Source organism: Filicampus tigris, chromosome 9, assembly GCF_054856515.1.
Source record: "Filicampus tigris isolate MCC_2025a chromosome 9, RoL_Ftig_1.0, whole genome shotgun sequence".
Taxonomy (NCBI): Eukaryota; Metazoa; Chordata; class Actinopteri; order Syngnathiformes; family Syngnathidae; genus Filicampus; species Filicampus tigris.
Window position 1 is genome coordinate 25,582,008 of NC_141225.1, and position 12,425 is coordinate 25,594,432.

The following is a 12,425-nucleotide window of genomic DNA, read 5'->3' on the forward strand; positions in this document are numbered from 1 at the left end:
CCGAATGGAAAGGAAATTGAAGGCAAAGACGCCCCCTGGTGGTCAAGCGGATAACGGCACTCGCTCCGCATGCAATGACAAACGTGGAGTGTTTTTATTTTTCTATTTGATTTATTCTTTTCCCGTGGAAATAATTTGTGGGCCAGCAGCAAGGACACGTTGGCTCTACTTTGAGAGGAAAGAAGACAAGTTTCCGGGGACAAGCAAACAGGAAGCGCTCAAAGCCGACTCAGCTGGACTCCGAACACCAAACTCCAAGCCTTTCCTTTCAAAGCCTAACCTCCAGGTGCCCGTGACGTCACGTTGTCTTGCTTGAAGGGCGCCAGCCACGTGTTGACAGTCAACAGCGGCCCGTCACGTGACTGCCGCAGGGGGCGCGGCCTTTCCCAGCAGACCCCGAAGGCACCGCAAGCAGCAGGTGAGTTCAAGGTCCCGCTTTTGACTTTTGATTCAAAGACGCAAACGTGTGTGAATTAACTTTCACAATATGTAAGTTGCGATGAAAGTGTTTTTCCACGCTAGGAAATGACTGGCGGCAATTGCAAATGTCATAAGCTTGAAACCTTAACAATGACGTCTTCAAGCCCTGCTTTGAAACGCTACCCTTGACTTGAAACTCGAACCCATGCAGACTGACTTTGACTTGACTTGACGCCCTAAGAATTGCTCGAACCCCTAATTGGAAGCTCTGACCCTGCATGCATGAAACCCACATTTTGACATTTAAACCCTAACCTTGACTTGAAAGCGCATGTCTGTTTTGAAAGTGTCGCCTTGTCTTCGAACCTATACTTTGACTCCCCATCCCTTGTTTGATACACTTCAACCTTACTTTGACACATGATCTCGTCTGTCGTTTGAAAGCCGAATCCACACTTGAAACCTGAATTGACACCATCCCTCCACCAATCGTGAAGGAGCTAGCTGATGACGTCGCGACGTGAATGTGTTACCTGTTAACTTTTGAGTAGGCAAAAGAAAACAAAGTTGTGAACTTTTGTCATCTTAGCAAATGATTTGTATTCAGTCGGGCGCTCATGGACCAATCAGCTCGCAGTGGGCGGAGCCACGTCAGTGCGCTCGCTTGTTTCCCCAACAGCGTGGCGAGGGAGGTGGCCGTTGCCGTGGTAACGCCCCTCGCCGACGGCCTAGGAAACCCCTCCAGCAGGAGCCTGCTACGCACGGAAGCGCAGGTGAGCCCGCGCAGGCGCGCGCTTGCCTGCGTGTGTGCGCGTGACTGTTAGCGTGCGCGTGTGCGTGCACGCGTGAGAGAGTGTTCGTGACCACGCGTGTACAAGCTCGTGTGTCTGTGTGCGTGTTTTAGTGTAATATTGTGAAAACACTCGTGTGTTTGAACACGCCCCGGCCCCGCCCCGCCCCGCCCGTAATTGAAACGGTTCCCTTCCTCAGGTGAAGTGGACGATGGAGGTTTTGTGCTTCAGTCTGAGCCTCCCGCTGGACTGCGACACGGTGCGCGCGTGCGTGGACATCTACGCGCACTGGATGACGGTGCTGGTGTCCCCACGAGACTCCATCCCTCCGCCGCTCGTCAAGCAGCCCAACGTGTACGTGCAGAAGATCCTCAGACACATGCGCGCCTTATTCCTGCCCAGGTAAGCCACCACGCAACGCAAAATCCACAGACTGATCCACCTCGGCTCACAAATGCCCCAACTTGACAGTTTTTCAAGCTACGACCTCTCGCTCGGTCCGTTTTTTTAACTTTACGTTGCGAGCATTCGTTTCACTATCAGGAATTGCTGTACTGTCCAACTAATTTGGGTTTCAAGATTGGTTACGTATTGAATTGAAGTCGTAAATCAAGGTGCCGCCGTTCGGTACCTTCGAGCAACGCGGACTGATGCGCGGCTCCCGTTCAGGTCGGACCGATTCAGTCCTGGGCACGCGTCTGTCTGCCGACGCGTGCTGACTGCAGTTCAGCTGCTGGCCCGAGAGGGCGCCGGCATGAGCGAGGACACCTGGGAGATGCTGCTTCACTTCCTGATTTGCATCAACCAGTCAGTGCTGGACACACCCACCTCTGCACGTAAGCGACAGACCCTCGTGGCGTTCATCCATTCGTCCGTACAATCGTCCATCTATCCAGCCACCATCCATTTCTTCACCCATCATCCATCCATCCATTGTGACATTCATACCATTCATACATTCGACCATGCAGGTCCCCATCAGTTGATTTATTTGTTCAACCGTCCATCCATCCATCCGTCCGTCCGTCCATACACTCAGCATTAGCCTTTGGCCCTTCCTCTCCCCATTCAGCCACAAGTCAGCCGCTGTCCCTGCCATCCACGGAGGTCCTGTTCCAGGTTAGTCTGGTGTCCTGTTCCCGTTGTTTCCCACCTCGGTCCTTGTGGCTGTCGTGGAGACAGATGATGACCACGTGGAGGTTTCAGCCTGCCGTACTGGACCAGTGGACACGGGTCGTGTCTGCTCTAACGTCCAGGTGGGCATCTAAAACGCCTCGTCCATCCTCCCGATCAGGATAGAGGACCGTCATCAGCACCTTTGCCAATGCAGGTTACTGCGTCTGAGTTTCGGTCCTGCCTTCCCTCGGTTTAATGTCCCAGATGAGGATGCCGCTCTGATTCCTGAAGACATGGACCGTCGGGTCACCCTCAAGACCTGGTCCAGCTTTCTGCATTTGCTTAGGTAATGCATAATGATCATCATCTCCGTCCTGCGGTCCTCAAATCCGATTCTCGGGTCGAATACTCGTCCGTCTCCCTCAGCAATCCTGCAGACCTGAAGCGACCACCGGTTGAGGGCCCAGCTCCGCCAGCCCAGGAGGACGTCTTCCTCACCGCCATGACAACCATCAGTAGACTGGTGGATGCATTTCTGGGTATTCGACACAACCCAAACAGCTGAGACCAAGAAGCAGCAATTTTGTGGATCAGATCCAGACCTTGTGATGGTTGACTTGCGTTCCTGCAGGTGTCTCTGTGGTCTGCGGAGAACCAGGGGAGAACATGCTGATAAACATGGGTACTAATCCGACCATGAGCCATGTCTTTTCATGTCCTCCCATATCCACCTCCTGGGTCTGCTCTTCTTCGCTTCTCTGCTTCTTTTTCTTGTTTTGTCCCGCCAGGACTTTCAAGCAGAATCCATTTTAGAGACCGCCTGCCTTCTCTTGGTAAAGCCCGTTGATCGCAAGCGATCTTTTCCAATCAATCGATTCATTAACGATAAGCCCTTTTGTCTTCATTTGGTTGCCCTGATCCAAGTTCAGGTTTTTCTTCTTCAGGTGTCGCCGTCACCCGAAGTCCTTTCAAAGACAGACTGCCCTCTTACAGTAGGCAAAAAGTCTCAGCTCTGAGCCTCCCGATTGGTCAAACAAGTCAACATTTGCGGAATTTTTTTTTGGGGTCCACTCAGGTGTCTCACGTCCTCGTTCTGGAAGTGCTCCTCCGACCCCCGTCAACATACTGAGCATGCCCAGCAAATCACCGCCTCCGCCGCACACTCGACAGAAGACATCAAACATTCCCAAGGCCACCGGGAAACCTCAGACAGTATAATCACAAGTGAACAGACACGACACGTCCTTCCACGTCCACGTGACCACGTCACGTGTCTTTTGTTGGCATCTCCTCCCCTCAGACATCCCCATCTTTCCACCCGTGGAAGTCTTCGTCTGGTCATCCTGCATTCTCATGGGTGTTGTACTCATCTCCCCGGGGTCCCCCATCCCCTCTGAGGGGCAGCGTGGACGCCCTGCTTCACGTCTTCGGCTTCTGCCTGTTTGACGCTGCCCACGTTGACAAAGGGTCTGCCCGGAGCGGTTTGTATCAAGTACTAAAGCTCTCCCAGTAGCTCGTTGCGCGTACATGTAGCAACAGAAAGTGTGCGTGTGATGTCAGAGCGCTGGGAAGACGGGCGAGCTGAGGCCTGCGGGGCACTTTGTCGGATCTTCTCTTGTAAGAAAACCTCAGAAGACGTCCTTCCCGTGTACCTGTCCAGGTGTGTTACTGTCTGTCTTTTGGAGGGTGGCGGCACTACGTAGTCATCTGAATGTTCCATCAACCGAGAGCCTGAAATGTGTGTGGTCTGAACAAAGCACTGGTGAAGACTTGCTGAAGACATGTGGAAAACCTGTTGAGGATTAGAGGACTCATTTGATTAAGACTTGTTGAAGAATTGTCAGAGTTGCAAAAGACTTGATAAGCACTTGTAAGGATTTGATAAAGATTTGATTCAGAACTTGTCTAAGACCTGCTGAAAACTTCAAGACTTGTCAAAGCGTTGTTAAAGATGTGATGAAGGTTTAATGACAATTTGTTAAAGGTTTCAATGAATATGATGGAGGATTGGATGAAGACTCATTGAAGACCTGATTCAAAGATTCAACATTCAAAGTTTGACAGAATCAAATTTTCCAAGATTTAATATTCTCAAGGTTCATCAAGATTTGAGAGTCTTTGGAATGATCAACTTGACAATTTGTCATTGCAATCGCGTGATGTCCTCAATTGTGTGGGCTCCCTCCTGCATCCACCTGTCCAGGTTCTATGCAGTCCTCCTCCAGGCTCTGCGGGTGTGTGAAAACATGAGCCTTCCTGTTGTGGCCTCCATCCTGCTCCACTCATCCTCGTTGTTCTGCTGTGACCTAGCTGGAGTCAACTTGTTGCTGCCTTCCTTCATCTCTGTCTTGGAGAAGGTTCTGTTGGAAAGGTGACACCGCCACAAAACACTCAACATCATGAACCCCATACACCAGCCCCGATGCAACATGTAACAAGTTAAAAAAAAACAAAAAACGATAAAGTTGCGCTATTGGCTGGAGTTATAAGCTTGCTCGTGGAACAAATTCAACTCCTACTGTGAGTCGAGGTACCAGTGTACCTCCTTGAGAGCAATTACTACTTTCCTCCATAGTGTCCATACACTTGTCTGTGTCCTAGGGAGATGCTGAGCTTCCAGGCCTTCGTGAGCCTGGCAGACTTGCGCCGGGCGTCCATTTTGGTGCTGATGTCACTCTTGCCCCTGCCCCAACAGTTTGGACCAATCCGGCTGGCGGTACAGGACCTTTCAGTTCTTATCACTTCATGTCTTTTCGTGTGCACATTCCATGTCTTTTGCTGTCTACATCACGTGTCTTGTCAAGTTTGTTCGTTTGTCTCTACATGTTCTCACGTGTCCACGTCATGCCTTGTCATGTCCGTGTGTACGGCTGGAGGTGTGTGCCCAATTCTCTGCCCAGACAAAATGGTTGTCTTCCGCCAATGTCAGGTTAGCAGTGGCTAACGCTGAGCTACTCTTGCATCCTCAGCCGCTCCGAGACACCAGCGAGGATGAAGTCCCCACACAAAGCTTCCAGTCCCTGAAGCCGCGCCTGTTCGGTCTGCTGATGGGTTCTCTGCAGACGGAGACTGACAGCACCAACACGCAGATGCTCCTAGGTTGGGTGGTTGTACATTTCTATTTTGTCGAATGGTGTCTGCCCACGTTTACTGATGTTTCTGCAGCGGCCATCCTGACTCTGGCTCAGGACTGCGCTCTGATGGAGGCTGAGGGACAAACTCACCAGGCGAGAAAAACTCCCTTTGCTGGACACGGCACAACCAAACGCACCGACGGATCCAGTGAGTTACAGCGTTATATAGTTTACAGTTTACCCATCTCTCAGATCACCCAGTGCCTACTGTGTATGTTTCCATGCCAACCAGCCGACCAATCAGCCACCGCGGCCAACCTGTGGCTGGATATTGTGCATCTGCTGACTCAATATCTGACAGCCCAGTGGAGGAACGACTCGGCAGTTTGCCTGGTGGCCATGGAGGTTTTGGTGGGACTGGCCAGGGTGAAGGTGGCCGTGGCCGAGCGGGAAAAGAAGCGAGTGGTCAGCTCGATCGGTCGCTACATCGAGTTCCAGTGCGCTCGTCCTCCTCCGCTTCACTCCAGAGATCTTCATTCCATCATTGTAGCGGCCTTTCACTGCCTCAACACCTGGATTACATTGCACCACGACATCTTGGAGGACCAGGTCTCCACTGAGAACTCGGTGTCATGCCTACCTACCTAGCCTAGTAGTTAATTAGCATTTGTGCGTGTTTCCTTGTCCATGTCCAGGAGTGCTTGCTGGAGCTTTTGGAGATTGTGGAGCTCGGCGTGTCAGGTTGCAAGTCCAGACAGGAAGAGGAAGTACGGTGTCGAGAGGAGAAAGAACTGAATCCCGTCTCTCTGAGAGTGAAGGAGGCAGCTGAGGCCACGCTAAATTGGTGAGGAAAACAAACATACCCATCTTTGCGACATTCATTTTTGCCTCTATTGAAGTCTTGTAAAAGACTTGAAGATTTGCTAAAGACTTTCTGAGGACTTGTTAAAGACCGTCAAAGACAATTGTTCAGGACTTGTGAGACTCGATGATTTTTTGGGAAACTCGTTAAAGACCTTCATGTATGCCTCTGTTGAATACTTAATGAATTTTGTGGAGGACTTGGTGATGATTTGTGGAAATTTGCAGTAGACCTTAATCTTCATTTTGTCTCCATTAACGACTTTTTGAAAACTTGAAGACTCGTGCAATACTGGTTGGAGACTTAGTGAAGACTTGTGGAAGCTTCTTGAAGACCTCAACCCTCATCCAGACTTGTTGAGGATGTGTAGAATACTTTTTGAAGAATTGCTGAAGATTTCTACAAGACTTGATGAAAACGTGTTGCTAACTAGTGGGAACTTCTTGAACAACTTGACCTTCAGCTTTGTCTCCATGTGAGACTTGATAAAGACCTTCTTCTCAAACGTTGACCTGATAAGGACCTGTAGAATACATGTTGGAACCTGTTGAAGACTTCAGCTTTCATCGTTGCCTCCAGTGAAGACTCATTGAGGACTTGTGAAAGACTTGTCAAAGATGTGTTGAAGAATATCAAGTCTACTTCTCCTCCCAAGGGAACTTGATATTTTACAAGTTCTGAAAAGGTTCTCATCACAGAACTTGAGGAAGGTTCCTGGTGTCACATGTCTCATCTTGTCTACATGTCAGCATCATGCAGGTGTCCGGAGCATCCCCATCCTTTGGAAGTTGTTTAAATGAGGACGCACTCATCGGCTGCTCTGGTCTGAGTGACAGAACCCTGAAAAAGTTCCGATATTTTGCTTTGGATGCTTCCGTGATCCTGGGAATTCTCGAACAAGATCAGGGACCTGAACTAGGTGTGTTGTCAGGGTCCACGAGGTGCACCAGCCATTTGTTCCAGATTAAAAAAAATAATAATAATAATAATTGATATGATCTGACTGTTATTTCTTCCGGAATTATTGATATGTGCAGCTTCTGCGTCATGCCCATCACTCATGGTGCTGATCCGAGGACAGTTTTCACATCACTCCTGGACTCTTCAGCACCGCCTTCAGCCCAGAGAGGCAAAAATGAGCCCAAAGGTGTCTGAGGACCTAACACATCGCCCTGCACTGAATATCTGACCAATTCATCTTCATTTTTCCATGCAGAAAGCACACAGCCTTCAGGAACGTGGTGGCGGTGAAGCTCAGGTGCTTGCTGGGATATCACACTGTAGGTCTGGTGTCAAAAATCCGATGCCTGTGGAAAACATCAACACAGTTCCTTTGGTTGAAGCAGACATGAGTATTCCCGACATGTGGGAAGGCCTGTCTGAGGAGGTGAGACCCTGGGGGTTTAGTGAGGAAGGAGGTAATGCTTCAGGTATACAAGATGGATGCCACTAGTCAAGTGCTTTCCTGACCTGCTAGGAGGTCAGGTACAGAAGATGCCGAGGGTTCATATGCCTTCAGAACCCGCTGGATTGTCATGAGCAGAAGCTGCTCGAAATTCAAGTGCAAAAAGTTCGGGGGTAAAAGAGCTAGAGCCTGCCAGGCGATCAGGTGCCTGCAAAACCTGCTGGAAGATCAGGTGAAGAAGAAGCTAGTGCGTTAGGTGGAGAAGATGCTTACTGGGGATTCAAGGGCAGAAATTGCAGAGGTGTCAGGAGTAGAGCCTTCTGGAGGCTCAGGGTGGGGTCTGGGGGTCAGGTGCCTTCAGAACTTGCACAGCGACTGTGGGGCCAAGTACTTTTTGAACCTGCTAGGAGGTCAGGTGGAGAATTCGTGTGCCATTGGAACTCGCTAGGGCAGGGATGTCAAAGTCATTTTGTCACGGGCCACATAATAGCTTTGGTGTCCCTCGGAGGGCCGTTACGACTGCACACGCATATAAATGTGTGACGTCTTATATTAACACATGTACATGTTTTGAAATGAGAAGCCAGTAAATAGTTTGTTCAACTATTTTTCACTTTATTCTAAAGGAGGGATTGGTAACAAATGCGTGCAATATCTCATATGTAGTGTAAAAAGTGAAGTCAGGTTGAAAGAAACATGTCAAGTCGACACACACGATTTGCCTTCGCAGGCCACAAAAAATGATGTCGTGGGCCGTAAAATGATCTGGCCCCCGGGCCTTGAGTTTGACACCTGTGCGGCAGGGGCCCAGTCGCAGACTATACCATGGGGCTGGGTGTCTTTCGAACTTCTGAGCGGTAGAGCTGTAGAAAGATTCTGCGGTTGTGGTCTGTCAGGTGAAGCAGCATTTGGATGGTCTCCGAGCAACTTTGGAGCGACAGCAGCGGGTGGAGGCGGATTTCCACCGGGCTGTTGCTATGACAACATGCGCACCTCCTCCTTCTCATCCTCGCCCTGCCACTCGCGTCCAGACCGGGAGGCTCTTCCTGTCCCACTTGGGCCTGGTGACTCCTGAGACCCTGAAGGTACGCAACCCAACTTTAAAACCTAAACCTGGCTTGCAACCCAAGCTTGAAACCCTATCCCAGTCTTGAGACTCTTGTTTGAAACCCTAACCCTGGCTGTAAACCCTAAGCCCTGTTGGAAACCTTAACCCTGTACGGTCCTCATGCAGGAACTTAGTAGCGGGGATGTTCCTGCTCAATTGGTGTCTCTGGACTCGTCATTGCCAGGATTCTGCGAGGACCTGAGACGTTTAGACCAGCTCCCATTCAGAATCCAGGACTCCGCCTTCGTCTTCTACGTGAGGGCAGGACAGAAGACAGCAACTGAGGTCTCCGTGCACTTTTCAGTCAACCTACTTTGAAACACAAACTGTCTTGTGAAACCCTGACTCTGCAACTCTGTAACGTGGGCATCAAATGCTACTTTGAAACACTCACCCTGGCTCAAAAGCATTATTTTAAAGCCAAAGCCAGGCTCGGAACCCAACTTTTAACCTCTAACCGTTGTTTGAAACCATTACCCTGACTTGTTTGGAACGCTAACCTGTGCTTGTTACCCTACTTTGAAACTCGAGCTTTAAAACTCAACCCCGACTTGACACCCAAACTTGAACCCCTGACCAAGACTTGAAAGCCTAACTTTAAACTCCAACCCTGGCTTGAAACCCAATGTTGAAATCCTAACTCTTTGGATGATTGAGACCCTCGGCCCGGTTTAAAAACCCATGATTGTGTCCTTAGCTGTAACACTCATTTGAGAAACCTAACGCTGTCTTGGAACCCTAACTTGAAAACAACGTTCTAACTTCTTTGTCCCTCTTGTAGATTTTACAAAACGTGGAGTCGTGTGCAAATGTGTCTTGTCACTTCCTGGACTTCCTGTCCAGTTTGGGCCGGCCGGTGGCGGCGGCTGGATGTGGACGCGAGGTCGTAGGTTAGCATTAGCGTTAGCCAGCCATGATCATCTGACAGGTCGTCTGAGGTTTTTCCTCCCTTCCGCTTCACAGAATTTGTGGCTGCACTGGGGCGGAGCGGCGGACACGCATTCGATGGTGACCGCTTTGTTCTCAAGTACGAGGACGCTCTGACGGACATCACCTTTGTCGTTCCGTCGTCGTCATCGCACGGTCAGGATCACGCAATCATTTGTCGTTTGTCGTTGGGGCTGTCTCTTGAAACCCAATTTGAAAAGATCACCCCAGCTTGAAACCCTAACATATGCTTACAACCCTACTCTGAAACCTAACTAGTCTTGAAATCCTATTTTTAAACTCTAACTTTAAAGTCTAACCCTGGAATTTGAAGACCGGAGCAACCTTTTGTCTCTTGTAACCTTGATCCGCATCCCTAAGCCAAGAATGGAACCCTGAGGCTTGTTTGAATCCCAAAGAAATGTCTTGAAACCCTAACCCAGCCTTGAAACCTTACTGGTAAAACCTTACTTATCATCGTAGTCGGTGACTTTTTTTTGTGTTTGTTTGCAGCTGATTGGTCAAAGCGTTGGAAGGAGGCGGAGTCAGAGGTTCAAAGGTCGGCTGAAGACCGGCACAAATCCAAGCTGATGATCGTATGGGTGGAACGCTTGGAGGACATCGGTAAGCATCTTCAACTTCAACATCGTCGTCGTCATCGTCGTCTGGTCGTTCTGGATGATGACCTCACCTGTTTGTTTTTTTAGAGGCGTTTCCTGTTTGTGAGCTGAACAAAAGCCAACCTCTGAGCTGGTAAAATTTGGAGCAATGACGACACCCTGTGGTCACGTGTGACTATTGCACTCACTAACCGGTCGCCCGACTGTCTGTCTGTCTGTCTGTCTGTCTGTCTGTCTGTCTGTCTGTCTGTCCGTCCGTCCGTCCGTCCGTCCGTCCGTCCGTCCTTGCGTCCGTCGGTCAGCACGCGGCAGGTGCAGGCGGTGTTCGTTCACGGCGTGAGAAGCGGCCTCTTCCGGATCGTCACGCGTGGGAACTCTGGCGGCAAGTGGAGTTTGCTTCCGCCACTGGTGGACGGGATCGTCGTCAGCAAGCGCACTCTCGGTCCGCCTCTTATAACTCTCCTTTACAAGCCTATCCTTCACGTTAAAATCCACATCTCAAAACCTTGGCTTGAAACCCTAACTCTGACTTAAGAACTCACTTTCAAAGCTTAAATTGAAACCTACTGTAACCCTAGCTTGAAACCGTAACTTAACAGCTTTTTGAAACCATAATCTATACTGGAAACCCTCATTTGAAACCCCAACACAGAGTTGAAACCCTAAACACTGTTTGATACCCGAATTTGAAACCCTAACCCTGGCCTGAAACCTGAATTTGAAAACCCAACCAAGGTTTGAACCCCTAGCTTTGGCATGAAACCCTAATTTGAAACCCCAACTCTTTAGATGTTCCAACACAGGCCTCAAACCCTAATTGAAAGTCATAACCAAGGATTTAAACTCTACTTTAACATCCTGACCCTTGCTTAAAACCCTAACCCTGTCTTGAAACCTGAACTTTGGCTTGAAACCCAAATTTGAAAGCCCAACTCTTGTTACTCTGTTAATTTAAAACCATAACCAAGGCTTTGAAATGCAAATTTAACAGCCTAACCCTGACTTAAATCCCTAAATTGAAATCATACCGGAGTCTTGAAACCATAGCTTGAAATCAAAACCTAGTGTTGTAATGCTAATTTCAAACCCCAACATAGGCTTGAAACCCTCATTTGAAACGGCAAAACAGGCTCCAAACCCCAATTTCAAAGCATAACCAAGGTTTGAGGCCCTAATTTAACACCCCACCCCTTTCTTAAAGCCCTAACTTGAAACATTAACCCAGACTTGAAACCCTAATTTGAACCCAAAATCTATTGTTGCAATGCTAATTGCAAAATCCAACTCAGGATTGAAACCGTAACCCTGCATGGCTTGGAGCCCTAATTTGAAACTCCCAACTCATTTGACACCACTACACAGGCTCTATACTTGTCACCATAAACAAGTTTGAAACCCAAATTTAAAACCCTCACCGTTTCTTAACCCCATCTTGAAACCCCACCATGGGCTTGAAGCCCTAATTTGGCCTTGTCTTCCTGTCTGTGCTGGTGTCAGGCCCATTGGTGACGGAGATGTTGCTGAACGGTTGCCATCGGCGACAGTCATGCGGCGACTCCGCCCCACCGCCACACGTCAACAGGAAGTTGCTGATCGGCGACATTGTGGCTCGCTACCGCAGCCGCCGCTCGGAGCCCGCAGACTTCTACGGCGCCCTATTTCAACAAGCCTGAGGCTGGGCGCGCCTACCGTGGCAGCGCGAAAACTCCAGTCACCTGACCGCACCGCCTCACCTGAGTGGATCCAACGGCCTCCGCTTCCTCATTTCCAACTCGGACGCGCCAGGGGGAAGATCTCATCAAGTGTCACCATTGATCATAACAATTGAGCAGCATAACTGCCACACTCAATCATTTTTGCATCCTTTTCTTCCACAAAACCTGTTATCTCTTCGCCCATGCACGATCTATCGTGACAATGAACTGGTACGAATGACTTCAACAATAAACAAAGACAACCTGACATCCTGATTGTTCCTCTCCCTCATGATGTCATCAAACGCACACGCCCCCATCATGTATGTCGTCCTCTTTACCTCGGTCGCCTCCTCCTTCCTTCCTGCTTGAGGGTCCTTTCTGGGGTTGTCATGGTAACTGGAGGTT

At 49.5% G+C, this 12,425-nt stretch overlaps 1 protein-coding gene across 1 annotated transcript; it reads left to right on the forward strand.

The window, feature by feature from the left end:
- The first annotated feature begins 249 nt into the window (after positions 1-249).
- Positions 250-12,285, forward strand: ralgapb (Ral GTPase activating protein non-catalytic subunit beta). The gene is made up of 29 exons (XM_086041278.1): positions 250-418; positions 1,028-1,193; positions 1,411-1,613; positions 1,881-2,047; positions 2,284-2,467; positions 2,542-2,673; positions 2,754-2,866; positions 2,959-3,009; positions 3,116-3,160; positions 3,272-3,319; positions 3,403-3,539; positions 3,628-3,808; positions 3,888-3,979; positions 4,523-4,698; positions 4,929-5,043; positions 5,297-5,426; positions 5,493-6,010; positions 6,097-6,245; positions 7,013-7,182; positions 7,301-7,410; positions 7,480-7,650; positions 8,565-8,753; positions 8,903-9,061; positions 9,558-9,666; positions 9,740-9,859; positions 10,217-10,327; positions 10,411-10,456; positions 10,626-10,765; positions 11,821-12,285. The coding sequence occupies exons 2-29, from the start codon at positions 1,038-1,040 to the stop codon at positions 11,994-11,996; spliced, it is 4,098 nt and encodes a 1,365-aa protein (XP_085897404.1). The 5' UTR covers positions 250-418; positions 1,028-1,037; the 3' UTR covers positions 11,997-12,285.
- The last annotated feature ends 140 nt before the right edge of the window (positions 12,286-12,425 follow it).